The sequence below is a fragment of the Rhinolophus sinicus genome, linkage group LG02, assembly GCF_036562045.2.
Source record: "Rhinolophus sinicus isolate RSC01 linkage group LG02, ASM3656204v1, whole genome shotgun sequence".
Lineage (NCBI taxonomy): Eukaryota > Metazoa > Chordata > Mammalia > Chiroptera > Rhinolophidae > Rhinolophus > Rhinolophus sinicus.
This window is the reverse complement of record NC_133752.1, coordinates 111,888,414-111,905,212: the sequence shown is the minus strand read 5'-3', so window position 1 is coordinate 111,905,212 and position 16,799 is coordinate 111,888,414. Positions and strand designations below refer to the sequence as shown.

At 38.9% G+C, this 16,799-nt stretch overlaps 1 protein-coding gene across 13 annotated transcripts in view; it reads left to right on the top strand.

Moving 5' to 3' along the window:
* Positions 1 to 16,799, top strand: part of ERC1 (ELKS/RAB6-interacting/CAST family member 1) — a 490,623-nt gene that overhangs the window by 115,944 nt on the left and 357,880 nt on the right. For 6 of the 13 annotated variants that reach the window (XM_074325175.1, XM_019711305.2, XM_074325171.1 and 3 more), the window contains exons 4-6: positions 11,937 to 12,011; positions 13,698 to 13,853; positions 15,103 to 15,195. In XM_074325175.1, the coding sequence (XP_074181276.1) occupies positions 11,937 to 12,011; positions 13,698 to 13,853; positions 15,103 to 15,195 (324 nt within the window). The remainder of the gene's footprint in view (positions 1 to 11,936; positions 12,012 to 13,697; positions 13,854 to 15,102; positions 15,196 to 16,799) is intronic. The other 7 variants (XM_019711308.2, XM_074325174.1, XM_074325180.1 and 4 more) reach the window with 2 other exon arrangements.

Genomic DNA, 16,799 nt, shown 5'->3' with positions numbered 1-16,799 from the left:
TCTGTGACGTCTTCCTTTGTGTAGCTCTATACATGTATGTAGATGAACTGATGTTATAGTATATATACATGTGGATTTCTTCATTGTTCACATAATTTTTTGCATCAAAAGTTTATTTATTTTTTATCTTTATATTGCCAGTGTCTAAACATACACATTGGGTACTCAAGAAATGTTAGTTGAATAAGTTGAAATGTAGACAAAGAAATTTCAACCTGGAATTTAATGAAAGAAAGAGAGACTTTCTAGTTCTTTTTTTCCTAGGGTGACCACTGGATATGAAAACTTGGCGAGAGTTAGAAAACAAACTAAATCCTGAAACCAGCTTTCCTTACAATTTTAGATACAGAAATTATAAATAAAATATTAGCAGATAGAAGCATCATTATGATAAAAGGATAATACTCTGAGCAAAAGGAGTTTATTCCCGGAATGCCAGAATGGCTCAATATATCATACACAGTTATAATTTGTAATAGGTAAAAGGAAAAGAGAACCTGTGGTATTTGATAGCTGTTTCAATGACATTAGATAAATGTGGCAGACGTTTTGATTGAAAACTAAACCAATGAACTAAAAATAAGCATTGAATGATATTTTATAGTATGATTTTAAGTAAATAATAACAGTACATGCATATTATGAACATATTTCAAGCTGATAAACAGCATGCTTACTGTGACATACTGGAAACAGCCGTTGAAGTTCGGAAGAGGCCAAAGATGGTTGTGTTCATCAGTACATAACATTATTCTGGAAATGTTAGGCAGTGCATTTAGATGAGGAAATGGAAAAAATAGTATCAGTAATGGTAACGGAAAGGATAGGGCTAAATTTTCATTACAGTATAGATGGGAGCATTAATATAAAGATGTTACTTTTCCCCAAATCTGTAAATTTAATGCAAACCCAATGGGACTATTCTTGAAACATGCCCAAATGATGTTGCAGTTTATTTGAAGAACAATACAGGAACACTTGCTTAAGCAGATTATGGGATATGTATTTTAAACCCAATGATATTAAAATATGTGGTACTGGCACAGCAATAGATAGTTAGACCAATGAAACAGAATGGAATCCAGAAATAATATAGTTCTAAGTATATGATGAATGTTTTGGAATAATGGCCATCCATTTCAAAAACAGTTACATAGTTACATCAAACTAAATTTCGGATGAAAGGAAGAGCTGCTTTTAAAAAATAACAGTGGAAGAAAATGTAAGTAAAAAGCTTTTAATATAATCTTGAGATAGGAAAGACTTAACATTGCTGTAGCAAAACCTTAAAGAGTTATGTATGTTAGAAAATACAATTAACCAAAGTTGAAAAGATAATTTGGGGTAAAGCTTGGTGACATGTGACTAGACTAATGCATAAAGGTTGTTTCCAAAACAATAGGTGCTACAGGCACTTGGTACCACCTTTCCTTCTCACTTACTCAGTATCTACTGAGCCTCTACTATACATGTGTTTGATCCTGGGGTAGGGATTGGGTGTACATTTGTCATGCTAGAACACATGGTCAGTGCCCTCCTAGAACTTAAAAATTTGGTGGGAGACAGTAAACTGGAGAGTTTGAGATGAAATAAATGGATTGAGTGGAGTCTAATTATGTTGGGGGAGGGGATTTCTGTAAACAGGGTGAGCATCTTTGGGGGAGGTGCCCTTTAAGGGAGATCTGAAGAAAGACAAGGAGGCATTCTTGCTGAGCATTTGGGTCAAGTCATTTCATCAAGAAGGGTTAACAGTTTCAAAGGCTCGATGGGAAGGCGTTTTGAGGGAACAAAGGAGGCTAGGGAGCAAAAGTGCATTGTATAAGGGGGAGGTTGGCATGGGATGAGGTTGAAGAGGTAACCAGGGCCAGTTCATTCATTCCACTTGTCAGATATTTACTGGGCACTAACCATGTGCGAAGCACTAGGAAATAGCCTAAGTGAATAAAACAAAATCTGTGCCCTCTAGGAGACAAAGCACTTGCCTTCATGATCCTTGCAGATAATTTATGCAACAATTTTATTCAAGGTACCAAGAGAAAACCATTCCAGCATTTAATCAAGGCAGTGATAAGATCTGGTTTAGCTTTTAAAATTTAATGTGGTTATATGAGAATGAATGAGAAAGGGATAGTCAAGAGTGAACAAGGCAGTGTCTAGGAAAGAATTTAACAGCTCTAATCTAGTTTAGGTGAATGGCAACTTGAAATGATTGTTGTACATTATATCACTAGTGTATCCTGAAAGGCAGAAAGGCATGTGAGTTGTCAATGCCAGGATATGATAGGTTTTATTAATTATTATTGTCCATCTTTTAAAAAAATTGGTATGTCATTACTCCCGAGACTCAGTTTTTCCCCTTTGAACAATATGAAATTGTGTTGTCTTACCTTGGTGGCATTTTCCAATCACTGTCAGCAAGGCAGCAGTCGGGCTAGATTTGTGTGCCTGTGCATTGTAAACATCCTTGCAGCTGTTCATTTTGTCACTTTAGTTGAGGGTGTGAGCATTGTTGGTATGTATTATTAACTATAATTGTTGTTCAGTATATCTTCAGTAATATTGCAACAGTGAATCAGCATTGAAACAAAGTTATTAATGTGGAGATAGTCAAAAACAGTTAAAAAATGATACATGATTAAGCTCTGTGGTTAAATAAGTCAAAAAGGACTCTTGCAATCAGTATAACATAAAAATTCTGAACAGTAAAGCTTTGTGTCATGATTTATTTGGAGGCATTTCCCCCTTTTCTTTCTAGCACATAAAACAATGGTATATCTTAAAATCAGTGGCATTTTTGATTTGATGAAATACAGTAACATTAAAATGGCATTCATATCCAGTAACATTTTTAGTTTGTCATTTTGTTTATGAACATGATTTTGTAGATAACAGGTAAATAATTACCCCCAAATAAAAGCCAAAGAAGAAAAAATAAAATTTAAATTAAGCATTGTATTTTCTGTTTGTACCAAAATTACATTATATGACTACTTATTGTTAGATTTTATATTGTTTACTGTACCTTTCCTTTGACTGATGGAAGAGTGAAGACATGACATCTATTGGGCAAATACTGAACTACAGGCAAGATTTGTGGTTAGTGCTTGGGGCTTGTACTTAACGGCATTTTAACAAGCTTTACAGGTGATTCTGTTACACGCCGAAGTTTGAGACCCAAATTGTGGTTCTCAGTCTATTGGCAGGACATTACCTAAGTTGGCTATGGAATTTTTGGATCTGCAATCCATATGCATATCTAGTATTGTCTATAGGCCAAATTAATAATATATTTCAGACCTATATGTACTCCTGGTTTCTGAAATGTAGACTGGATACATTGTGGTGGATAAAATACAAATTTGTTTTAAAATATTATTACATTCATGCTAATTTTTGTCTCTATAATATTTCAATGAACAAACCTTGTTAGTACAACTGCTATCATGTTAGAGTTTGCTGAAATGTTTGAGGTTAAATGTCCTAGTATTTGACTAAGGACTAGGCTAGGAATACTCAATCTACCTAGCAGATCTGAGGAATGCCTGCTTGTATCCTTGGCAGTTGTAAAGGAATAAGCAGAGGAGGACGGAGGGAAAAAGAAAAAAAAAAAAGAAATAGAGATATATAGAGAAAAAAATAGAAATAACAGACAAAGAATAGGAAGAATTAAAAAAAGAAGGAATCCCTAGTCAGTTTGCTCTTTTGTATGACTTTGAAAAGTGAGTTTTATTAATATTTATTCAGATTAATTCTCCTCCCCTTATTTTTTTCATTTGTGCCTCATTTCCATTTTGACATGATACTTTTTCTCAGAATAATGCCGTTACTAGAAATGGCAAAAGGTTGAAGTACAATGTTGACACGGGCCGCGTTAAGACGCAGAAAAAATAGTGAGGATTCTTCCCGTTGACCTTTCCCTTCTTTATTTCTGTCCCCTCTGTCTTGTGAGTACAGTAAACCTAGAACTTCTGTGGAGGATTGAATCTGTGAAAGAACTTCACAAGCAATCTGGAGCTTCTGCCCTTGAACCAAGGGTTTTGGAGGCTAATACCTGAAACTTGAAGAAAAGAAATTTCAGGCATAAGTAGTACTTTTCAGTCACAAATACTTCTTTCCCTCAGTTGTGTAAGTAAAAGTTGACTACTTTTAAAAAGAAACTACTAAAAAAAGAAATGAGAAATTTTGTTCCTAACTTGTTTTTTAACTCTAGATTAGTCATTATTCTTTAGTAAATTAAAGAGGAAATGAACTCATTTTCTGCTGTCTACCACAGGTGACAGTGTAACAAGAGCCAGATATTTTACCTGTATTTAAATTTTTTTGAATGAAAAATATCAGGCCAAAAGGAGCGAAATAAAGCGAGCAAGTCGCAGCATGTTGTACTTCTTGCATTTGCTGGCATAGTACATTGATTTCTCTGTTTCCAGCATCTTCTCTGTATTCACAGTGCGTTAGCCAGAGGCTTGAGGTGCTCGCTGGGAATTGGGAAAGGGGGGCTGTATCCGCTCACTGACTGCAAGATGTGTGCATAATGGTCTTTAATGAATGGAAATTTGTTCTGAGTGATAGCTTGTAAAATGTCCTAATAGGAAAGCTTTATGCTTGTGAATGGTTTCAAATGTATCCTAGTTCCTTAGCATAGGAAGAATTTTTTTATTCAAATAGCTTCCTGTTTTCTTTATTTTGTTTTGCTTACATGCTTGCTACAGTTTAAAATGAAATTATAATAGTTTTACCTTAAAGCAGTTGGAAATTTACCTAATTTAGAATTAGGTAATGGGAAAGAGGTCAGATAAAATTAGTTCGGTATCTGAACTGTGAGGTATGTCAAAGAAATGCAGTTTTAGTATTTTTAAGTAGATATAGAAATACCAAATGAAAAATGCAAAGTATAGATTACAGGGTTTTATCAGTAAAGATTATTTATAATTAGCAGGATTCATTTTATTTTTGTTTATACATTTTAAAGTTTTATACTCATTTATTGAACAAATATTACTACATTTCTACTTGTGCGCAATTGATCACCTTGTTTACATGTAGGCAATTGATTAAATGCGGACAACCTGGAGGCTGAGAGGGAGCTGATGAGGTGGTTGTTTTAATGCAGGTGGTTGTTTTAATGCAGGTGGTGGTTATTATGGCCTCACCAGTATGTTCAGGTTTTGTCCTGGATTAATGGATCCTGGAGTTTACTGTCTCCCTTCATGAAGAGTTGTGTCTTGCAAGAGTTAATGTAATTGTGGATTAACTCAATCCTTACAAGACTTGCTTTTACCCTGTGTGAGCCCTGGTCTGCATAACCTTCCCTCCAGGGCCGGGTTAGCTCTGCTCCTAAGACTGACCTTTCTGGTGTCGCTACCATGTGCCTCTGTTCTCTGCACTTTGGCTGTTTGGAACTTGAATGAGTCCCATCCCCATGTGAGTTCAGGCAGTTGCTCAATTCAGAGCTGTGTGGTAATTGTTCTGTCCCCAGTAGTTATTCTTTGTCTGACATTGTGGAGTCTTGGTCTGTGCATGCGTACTTAGTATTTGGCCAAAGATTCAAGGGGCCCCCTGTCAGGATTAGACATTGCTGCTTTTCTGGCTAGCTTCCTTCTCTGTTATTCTGCTCTGCACATTCCATCTTTAGGACTCTTCCACGTTGATCTGTTCTGCCTTCTGAGCTCTGCAGTACTGCTGTTTTCTGTTTGGGTTTTCTCTACTCACATTACATACTGGATAGCAATTCGGGGCCATCACCTCATTTCTCTTTTCTCAAGAATCATAGTCCTGTGCTGCTTGTTTTCCATCATCTGAAAACAGTTATTTCATGCATTTTATCTAATTTTAAAATCATTTTACAACAAGGGCCAGTCTTCTCTCTGTGATGGTTAGATCATGTTGATTTTGTAGAGAGTGAGAAGTACCTGGGACATTGTTGAAGCATTTAAAGCAGACTGCTGACCTGATTTGTCGATGTTTTATCAAGAGTCCCCTAGTGCTCCCTCAAAAATGGACAGAGGAATTGGAAGAAAACTAACCTGAAGCTAGTGTAGTTATCTATGCTTAACCTAGACGGCAAATGGAGTCAAATGGATAAATTCAGGAAACATTTTGAAGGTAGAACAAATAGGACCTGCTTGTGGGAAACAGGCAGGAGGGAAGGTCTGGGAGGAGTGAATGGAGACCCTGTGTTGGCCTGAGCCGCTGGGAGGGCAGTGCCATGCTTAACAAGACGGGAAAGGCTTGTCTCTACTCAGACTCAGCAGAGGAAGGAGGAGAAAATCAGGAGTTTTGTTTTGGATAAAGTAAGTTTGAGTTACCTATTAGACATCTAACAAGAAAGGTTGAATGAACAATTGGCCATATGAGTGTTGAAATCATAGCAGAGGGCAGGCCTAGAATAGAAATTCACTAGCATCTCCATTGAATTGTCAACAATGCAGTAGATTAGAGCATTTAGATGAAAAAGAGAAAAGGGTTTAGGACTGATCCCCTGGTCACTATACTATTTGGGGGTCTACTTTAGAAGGAAGAACCTGCAAAGAAACAGGGAAGGAGCAACTGGGAAGTCAGGAAGAAAAAGAGGCGAGTGTGGTGTCATAACACGAGTAGTCACGAGAAGACGTGTGTATAGAAGGGAGTGGGCCATTGCTTTGAAGGTCTCTGAGAGTTCCAGGAAGAGGACAGAAATGTGTTCATTGGATTTGGCTCCTGGAATTCACTGGTGATCTTGATCAGTTGTTTGAACGGAGAGGTAGTGAAAACAGCCAGATGAGGCTGCTTTCCTGAGCAAGGGATGTTGTAGCTCTGAAACATTTTAAATCAATTCAAACCCAAGTGCATGGGAAATGAAGGAGAACTCGCTAGCTGGTGTAGAGCAGCTGTCTTCAGACTGCGGTTCTTGTACACTTTGGAATTCACCCAGACTTTCCAGGGGTGTGTGGACAGATCTAGATTCTCAGTCTCCATCTCTCCTCACATTTGGCATTTTAGCTGGCTGAAAACATACCCGTGAGGCCTTCTTTCTTCTCCCCTTTCACTATTGACCTTGGCCCCTCTGACTCCTACTCACTCTTCAGCTCTCACGTGTTCCTTAGGAAACTTTCCACGATCTCTAGAATTGATCCAGATCTCTGAAATGTTTCTCTTCTGGCACTGTGGACCTTTTTCTTCGTAACATGGTTCACGTTTGGATTATTCAGTTTTTTAAAAAAATATTCATTTGACAAATATTTGAGTGTACCATTGTGCTAAGTATTGTTCTGGGTGCTTAATATATATCAGAGAATGAAAAAAATATTTCTGAGATAGTTGTTATGTTTATCATAATAAGTAATATGCTCTTAGAAAGTGATAAATGCTAAGAAAAAGTAGAGCTTGGTTAGGGAGATTGGAAATATGTGTCAGAGGGGAATTGCAATTTTAAATAGAATAATAAGAATGGGCCTCTCTGAGACTTTGACTTTTGAACAGACTTGAACAGTTAAGGGGAGAAGAGAGAGAGAGTCGAGCAGAGGAAACAGTGAGTGCAAAGGCCTTACATCAGGAGCACGACTGCTGTGTTGAGGGAAAGCAGGGAGGCTAGTGTGGCTGGCGACCAGGGGAGAAAAGTCAGAGGCGAAGCCAGGCAAGGAACGGGCCAATCCCATCAGGCCTTACAGGCCGGCATTGGGCCTGCAGTTTTCACTGCCAGGGAAATGAGGAGCTTTCGAAGGCTTCAGTCATATTTGACTTCTGTTTTAAAAAGATCACTCGAGCTGCCCTACTGTGAACAGGGAAATCAACTTTGGGAGACTGTTGCTGCCGGTATCATCCAGGCTAGAGATAATGGTGGCTCAGGTCGTTGCGGCAGTGGAGGTATAAGACGCGGTCAGTTTCTGGAGACATTTTGAAAATAGGATTTCCTGATGGTTTGGATGTGGTGTAAGAAGAATGAGACTCCCAAGTTTTTGGCCTAAACAACTGGGTGGACACACACTATGAATTGTGATGGGATGGATTAGAAGTTCCGCTTTGGGTATGTTAACAGTGTGATATCTATCAGATGCACACACAAGTGTGGACTTAGTTCAGCAGGAGGTAAAATGTGGGAGTTATTATGTGTATAGTGCTGAGAGGTAGGAGAGCGGATGAGAACACATGGGAATTAGTGAGCAGGAGAAGAGGACTGATGTCTGGGCCACTCCTGGGAGTTGGGCAGGAAAGGAAGCAGTAAGGCAGGAGGGAAAACTTCAGGAGTGTCATGTCTTGGCGCCAAGGGAAGAGAGCACTCTAGGGAAGAGGGACTGAGCGACATGTCAAATGCTGCTCACAGATCAGGTGAGCTGAGGACTAAGGCGGAATCGTGAGTTCTGGCAAAGCGGAGGTCACTGGACACCATAACGAATGGTTTAGGTGATTATTTGATTAGAATCTATTTTTTCATGGCAGACTAAAAGCTCCACTATAAAAGGGACCAAATTTATTATTCTCCCATTACATCTCCAAAACTTGGCGTAGTTCCTGGCATGAACAAATGAATAGATAGGTAGGTCCCAGAGTTTCTAGGCGGGCTGAAGAACTGGGTCAGAAGTTACATAGCCAAAAAAAGTGCCTGCAATCAATCATGCTCCTTCATTGGTTTGGCGACGGGCACAGGCACAGCAGCTTCTGCTGCTGACGTCACTGGCACAGCTACCACCCGAACCTCTGCCATTCCCGAGCCTGGAAATGGGGCTAGCTGCTGCCCCTGCCACTCATTGCCAGAATTGTCTCAAGTACTCATGTCACCACTTGTTATAAGATTCTGATTGAAAGTGAGTGATGTATGTGTCTGATTGGGGTGATGAGGTCATGTGTTTGGACTTTAACTGCAAGAAAGGCTGGGGAAACAAGTATGTGGCATTTTTAGCTTGTATTGTAGGAGGTAGACTGTGCCTTAAAATGTGGAGTCCCCAACCATAGAAAGATCAGATGTCACATGGCAAGAAAGAGTGATAGATGTCCACTACACGACCAGAGAAATAGATTTTGCAGGTTATCCTTGGAGGGTAATAATTGAATGTGTGGGATTGGGGAAGAGCTTCTTAGATGGGAATCTGTGGGATTGGGGAAGAGTTCCTTGGGTGGGAATCTGTTAGATTGGGCAGGGCTCTTTGGATGGGAATCTGTGGGATTGGGGAAGAGCTCCTTGTATGGGAATCTGGGGGATTGGGGGGAAGAGCTCCTTGGATGGGAATCTGTGGGATTGGGCAGGGCTCCTGGATGGGAATCTGTGCGATTGGGGAAGAGTTCCTTGGATGGGAATCTGTGGGATTGGGGAGGAGCTCCTTGGATGGGGATCTGTGGGATTGGGGAAGAGTTCCTTGGATGGGAATCTGTGGGATTGGGCAGGGCTCCTTGGATGTTGCACGTGCAGGTGGTTCACTGAACCAAAGCTTCCTGCTCATGGAGCAATTTGGGCCCAAAACTCAGCTCATGCTTCCTGGTGAGGCTGCATCGACCCCAAGGGTGTTGCTTCTTCTAATCATGTTAAGTTACTCTGTGGGCTAGTGGAGGCCCTGGGTTGAGGCTGTATAACTGAGAAGAGTTCTCAGGACAGGAACATAGAACATCTCTGTCTGTGGGTAGGATAGGGAAAAGGGCAGAGAACAAACATGTAAAGCTAGGATAATTCTGTAATTCTGTAATGGAGGCCAGTCAAAAATTTAAAGAATGCTTCTCCCTTAAATGTTAAAAAAAAGGTCAGCTACTTGGTGGCGTTCAGAGAGTATGTAGACTGACAACAGCTATTAGGTTTAGAAACAAGGAGATCCTTTATTAGATATTGTGGAGGGAGTGGTCCAGTAGAGTGGACCACTGAAGATGGAAAACAGCTGATAATTTATTCTTTCCTTCATCCAACAAAAGGAACGGGTGTGGAGGAGAAATAATTTTTAGTGGTTGCTTACATGTCAGACAGTGTCTGAGGAATACAAAGGACACTTTTTGCTCTTTAAATGTTCACATTCTGTTTTGTTAGAGAAGAAAATTATTTCAAATGTAACATAGTGTTACATAGTGTTAAAGGAGGGCTGTGTCACATGATGTATGAGAAATAAGAGGTGCACATAATTCAGCTTAGGAGTAGGAGGTGGTTAAAAGTTTCCCTTTTACCTAATTCTTAAAGGGTTGGTGGTCATTGTTCTTCCTTCATTTGACATTCATTCTTTCAGCGTGTTTAAAGCACTTAGCGGAGTACCAGCTACTGTTCTAGGCACTTCAGATCTGTCAGTGATGAAACCGAGACCCTGGCCCTTGTGGGACGTACATTCCTATAGAGGAAAGTAGAAAACAAACAGAACACATAACACGCAAACACAGTACATAATATGTTAGAGGATAAGTGCTGTAGGAAGAAGGAAAAGTAGCGGGAGGTAAAGGTCACTCTGAGCTCTCTATTGAGAATCTCTATTGAGAATCGACTGAGGGCGGGGGGAGTAAGCTAAAGAATGGGGAGCCTGGTTAGGAAGTTGTGTTGGATTAAAAGCTGTTTTTGTTAGTGGCTCACTCTAAATAGTAGCAGTGGAGATGGCAAGAAGTGCCTGAATTTTGGATATGTTTGAAGGTAGAGTTAACTGCATTCCTGACTGGCTGTGGCTTGAAAGAGAGAGGAAGGCATTGAGAAGACTCACTGGTTTTTGACCAGTGTAACTGGAAGGATGGAGCTGGTTTTGGGGCACCACCAAGAGTTTAGTCTTGGGCATGTAGAGTTTGAGGTGTTTGTTAAACATACTAGTGGGATACCTAGTTGAGTGTTTCAGGCTGGAGTTAGGGGAGAGGGAGCAGAAAGGGTAATGTGTATTAGTAGTGGTTTGCACTACAGTATCAGCAGCCAGATGGGGACTGTGCATGTTCAGAAATTGCTGGTCTTGAAACTGTTGAGTGTTTATAATTTAGAACTTGTGTCATTTCATTAGGAATGCTCCTTCAGGAAGAGGTAACTCAATGAAGTTTACAGTTCTGTTTCCTGTTTCTCTCAAACCATTCTTCCTGGTCAGGCAAGAATGAATAAATTAGGTGAACGGTTTATACGTGCCTTTTATTATAGTTAAGTACTGCGCAGGTGGAAAGTTCTGTTCTGCTTTGAAAGTACTGACTGATTAGCTCAGAGACCTTCATGCAATCCGACAATAGCCCGAGGTGTTCTGGTAACTTCCCGGTGATCCTTGAAGACCCTAATGGTGATACTAATTAATGGAAGTCAGTTGAAAAATTTAAAAATGTTCCTCCCTTAAATCTACTACCATCATCTCTTTCCTTCTACATCCTGAACTCACTAAAATTTGGATTAAAAAAAGTAGCCATAATTTTGACTTTCTCTAAACATGAACTGCTTAGGGACCTTGTTCAGCAGTTTTCTTTTTCTTCCTACTTGTAGCCCCAGTGGAGAGAGATTTTCGTCCTAGGTGACTGCTGCTCCTCTGGGCGTGGATGCTGTGGAAAGGATGTCAGTGCTGATGCCTTCAGTAGCTTTGTGTGATGCAGACTGCTTGTGATCGCTTTCATTTCTCCTCTTTAAAAGGGAATATTTCTAAACCCCTTTTGGGATCATTTGGAGATCTGGTTAGATGTCTTAGAGAAAGATGCAGGTCATGTGGAAGATTGACACATCAACCAGGGATGTGCTGTAGTTTCAGCTGTTATAGTAGCGAGGGTCTGTTTGACTAACTTTAAACAACTAGGTGTTCAGAGATTGGACCCTCCTATGCTTCCTTAGCCTGAATGCAGTTGCAGGTTACCTGCTCTACAGAGAAAGTTCGGGGAGACAGAAAGGGATCATAGTGTCTCATAAGGCCGCGGGAATCACCTTTGCACAGAACCACTTCCTCTCCCTTCCCCTCCAGTTTCCTCCCTCTTTTTTTTTTTTTTTTTTTTTCTAATGAGAGTGAAAAGGAAGACACTTAACTCTCTTTTTTGCTTTTCTTGTATAGGAGATGCATCGGAGATTTGAGAATGCCCCTGATTCTGCTAAGACAAAAGCTCTGCAAACTGTTATTGAAATGAAGGTAAGTGAGAATAAAGAATCTTATGAGTCAGTTCACACATTTAAGGGATCATGTACTGTCATGTGTGAGTTTTAGAAAGTGGTATGTAATAATATTTCACTCATTTTGTAGATTGAAAATAAATAGACTTTAGTGAGAACGACACTTACAAAGAACTTCAGTTTCAGTTCCTTTTAGTTGTAGCACGTAACTCAAATTGGACCAAAAGAATTTTCCAAAATTTCTTTAATCAGCTATTCTCAGGCCTTTTGATCTCAGGACCCCTTTCTACTCTTAACATGACAGGCTCATTTCATTCATTTTAAAGAAAATGTCTGGCAAATATCAAGTCTGAGTAACCATAGTTTGTCTGTCAGTTGTTCTTTCTAGTAAAAATGATGTTCCACAAAAACAGTACCTAATTCAACTTGCAACTCAGAGAAGCACCCAAGTGCTATTCCTGGGACCAGCCATCGTACTCAGTATGCCGTGGAAATGCCTAGCTCCTTCTCGTTTCATCACACAGAATAGTAAACAGATGTGTGCTCAAGGGCTGAGATTTATTAAAAGTGATAAAGTAACCCAGGCCATTGTTAAGTGATGCAGTCTTCAAAACATTCTTTCTCCTTTTTTCTGTGAGTGCCGACACTGAAGAATAAAATGACTGCTGCGGTTTGATGCCCCTGCCTGTTGCCCTGAGGCACAGCAATTTGCCCACCGTTGCTTCTATACTTTTAGTGAAAATGTTAACACAATTGAAAAGGCAAATAAAGTCATAGAATTATTTAAAAAATAGTTGGTTTTTCTAAAATTGGTTTTTCTAAAATTCCAAATAAAATAAAGTTGTATTTAATTGATGCTCTTTAAAGTCTTTATTTCTTAGGTGAATAAGCATATGCAGCTCTAGATATAAAAGTATCCATTCAATGGGAGAGCTTTTCTGTGATTGACGACATCTAAAGTAGTCACTAGATACTGTGACAAACAAACCCAACAAATTGAATATAGAAGGATGTTCTTCGAAGAGGTGATATTTGTGGTGCTACCGAATTACAAGGACAGTGATTTAAAAAAAAATTATTATGAAATATTTCAAATGTATGGAGAAGTATAGAGAAAAAGTAAGATTACTAATAGGACAGACTATAACTATTTTTTTTTTCTTCAAACTGTAACTATTCATGCAATTATTCAACCCTTTGTTTTTCGGCCATGAGATGTTCTAAAATCTTTATTATTGTAAATACAGTTATACACATTATTGTATAAATCCTTGAAACCCTCTTACACATCTGCCCACTCCTTTATGTGCAGAATAAACCTTTTAGCGGTCACCAAGTAAAATAATAAAATATTATAGCTAGAAAAGATTTTACTGTTAATATTTTAAAAATTTTCAGTAGCTATTTGTTGACCATAAAGTATAAAGAAACATTAATCAATTTTCCACTGCTACTACTTTTTTTTAATTCTCTCAACTTTAATTGAAAGGATGCAGACTAGACTGGAGGAAGGGATAGAGGAAAAATCATGTTATAGAAATGGGTCCTCTTTCTCCCACCCCCAAATGGCCAGAAAGGATATAGTTTAGAAGCAAGGCATCAATAGCTGGACAGCAATTTCCTGCATCCTTATCTTTGTTAAATTTAACAGCTTCTCTGATTTTTTGTGTGAATACTTTAATGTCTAAATCTTCCATATTCTCAGGATTCCAAAATTTCCTCTATGGAGCGTGGGCTCCGGGACTTGGAAGAGGAAATTCAGATGCTGAAATCCAATGGGGCTTTGAGTACTGAAGAACGAGAGGAAGAAATGAAGCAAATGGAGGTCTATCGGAGCCATTCGAAATTTATGAAAAATAAGGTAAGGGTGTGTGATACTGTAATTTAAAAAAGGGGTTTGAGAGGTTGATGCATATTCCTACGTCCTTAGCAGATGATGAAGACCTTCATACTGTTTTGTCAGATTTCAGGAAAGAATACTTCTAAAATTATTCTTTCAAGTGGAATTTGCCCAGAATTAAAGTCAGAATTGCTGATGTTCTATAGCTATTTCAAGTTTTCACTTAAAATTACCTGTGTGAGGCTAAGTATGTATTATTACAGTTTAACATTTCATACTATAAGGACTTCTGAGATGATTTAGTAAAATTACAACCAGATGAGTTTTTCTTACTATGCGAGACCATCTAGTTCTCTACCTTGTGTGAAGTATTTTAAAGTCAAAACTCTAGGAGATTGAATTCAGCCCATCCTTTTTTCTGAAATGCTTAAATCATTTTTTCCCTTCAAGTATAGTCCCATAAAGGGAAACCCTTTGCTCGGTCCCTTGGAGAAGATCCATTTGTATCAGGTTTACTGTTTCCCGTGTGCGCTTTAGGTGCATGTAAAGTAAAGTAAGATAGGTGTTACTGGGACATGCTGGCCTGTATTTATAAATTCAGTCACAACATTCCTTCCTTAGATCTAAAGTCATCTGGTTTGATTCTATAAACTTTTTAGGCAAATTGGAGGATTGAGTTTATTACATTTATCAATTTCACAGGCTTGTTGTGGTTTAATTAAAAGTCATCATTGTGATTATAAAATACTACCTAGAATATAAGTACCTCCCACTCCCCCACCATATCCCCGTTGTATTAATTCACCAGTTTCTCAGAAGTGAAAACGGTAAAGGAGTGATGCAGTTGTAACTCCCTGTCCAGTTTCTGGCTTCTTGCTGTGGTAGTCATAACTGGCATACAAAGCTGTGGAATATTCCTTTATTATTTTGAGAATCTGTTATCAGTGATGACTGCCAATTTCATGTTAATTTAAAACTTAAAAATTCACATCTTTAACTTTCCATTAGTTTGGATTTTTCACCCTAATTTGAGAACAAAATGTATTGCAGTATAAGCTCTGCTTCCTATTTGCTGATGAGCACATTCCAGGCCATTTGAAAAACCCTGTGAAAATAGAGAAACCATCTAGGGTCCTTTGAAGAGGGAATTAGGGGAACAGATTTGATTGTATTCTATGTTCTTGTTATTTCCAGTTACTGCTCTGGCTCAAAGCAGATAATAAGACTTAAATTGACACATAAGTGAAAAAGAATAACAATGTCGTGACAGGTAGAGCAACTGAAGGAGGAACTAAGTTCGAAAGAGGCTCAAGGGGAGGAGCTGAAAAAGAGAGCGGCTGGTCTTCAGGCTGAGGTCTTTGCCGTAAGATTCGATTCACTCCGTGTGTGCAGGCTCCCACAGTGGGGCCTGCTAGCTCTGGCTTCCGGGTGGCTTCCACTTTCATTCTCTTCGGCTGGCAGCTTTGCCCAGTGTCGGCACTAACCAGCCCGCTCTGCTCTCTAACCACCTCTGCTCATCAGTTGGACCCTGTGTCACTTTGTGTGCAGTGAGCCCTCACACATTCTGGAAATCCAGTACCTGGTTCCTTATTGCTGCTTTTGTCACTGGATGGGTGGTACTTCAAAGCTTGTTTTTTTCTCAACTCCTTTCCTGTTATGAGATACTTGTTGATTGATATGAATGGTAGTCTGTTTTTTCTTCTTAGTACAAAGAATATGCAGATGTCCTAGGTCCATCACCAAGTGTTTATTTGAATTTCTTGAGTAAATGCTTTACCTTCATATGTAGACACCATGTTTACATCCCCATTTAGTGATTTTGCAACAAATGTTACTTTCTTTAGAACAGACGTATGGAAAGTGATTAGCTTATTTCGAGTTATCTAGTAAATTAGAATTAGCTTGAAATTTAGGGAAAGTCTAAATCTAGTTCAGTCTTCTTTCTAAAGAACTTAAAATTCATTTCAAAATACAATAATAAAATAGCTGATACTTGAGCACTCATAAGCATTTTATAACCTACTATAAGGTAAGTATGTTATCAACCCCAATTTATAGTTGAGCAAATAAGGGTAACAGAGTGGTCCCCAGAGTGGGAAACACAGCAAGGAAGAGGCAGAGTTGGATTTTTATCTCTGCAGTCTGGTTCTGGAAGCCGAGCTGTAAGCTCAGCACTGCACTGGGCACATCTTTGTCACACAAGTCTCGGGGGAAGAACTGCTTCTGAAAATAATGGTGCGATAAGACTGGAACGCAGCATAAAAGCATACATGCTAATTTGGTGTGTTTGCTATTTATGGAGCACTTCATAGTGTAGATAAAAAGGGAGACATTTGGTCTGACAGGGTCTAATTGGGCTTATGATAATCATGTGTTGCCCAGAGAAGTTGATCCGAACTTCTCTTTGTTTTTCTCTGCTGCTGTTCATTTGTTTTTGTGTCAAACAACAGGCTAAGCACATTCTATACATTATGTTATTTTATCTCTAAACTATACAGTGGCTCTGGTTTACTTTTTCCATATTACTGATTAGGAAACCAAGGCTTAGAGAGGTGAAATAATTACTCAGACACACACCCACTGCTCCTAACTTTTAAGCAAAATTTGTGCTTCCAGGCTCTGCTCCCCATTTAGAATATTTTCTTTCCTTTCTCAGTCTTTATGGTCAATATAGCATTATTTGAAGATTATGTAATAATGCAGATGATGAGGAAACTGAGATTTTATATTTATTTTTGATCACCTGATTAGAGGTAGCTGGAAATTTGAATAACCTTTAAGCCACAGTCCTTTATTTAGCTGAGGAAGTGATAACACTTGGAACATTTCTCCCGAACATTCATTCATATAGCAAGTGTGTTTTTAGTGCATTCTGTATGTTAAGGATGGAGTGTGTTTTTTGTTGGTAAAGGGATGTCATGAAAGACACTACATCATTACAGTGGCAACTCCTGGTACAGATCTGTG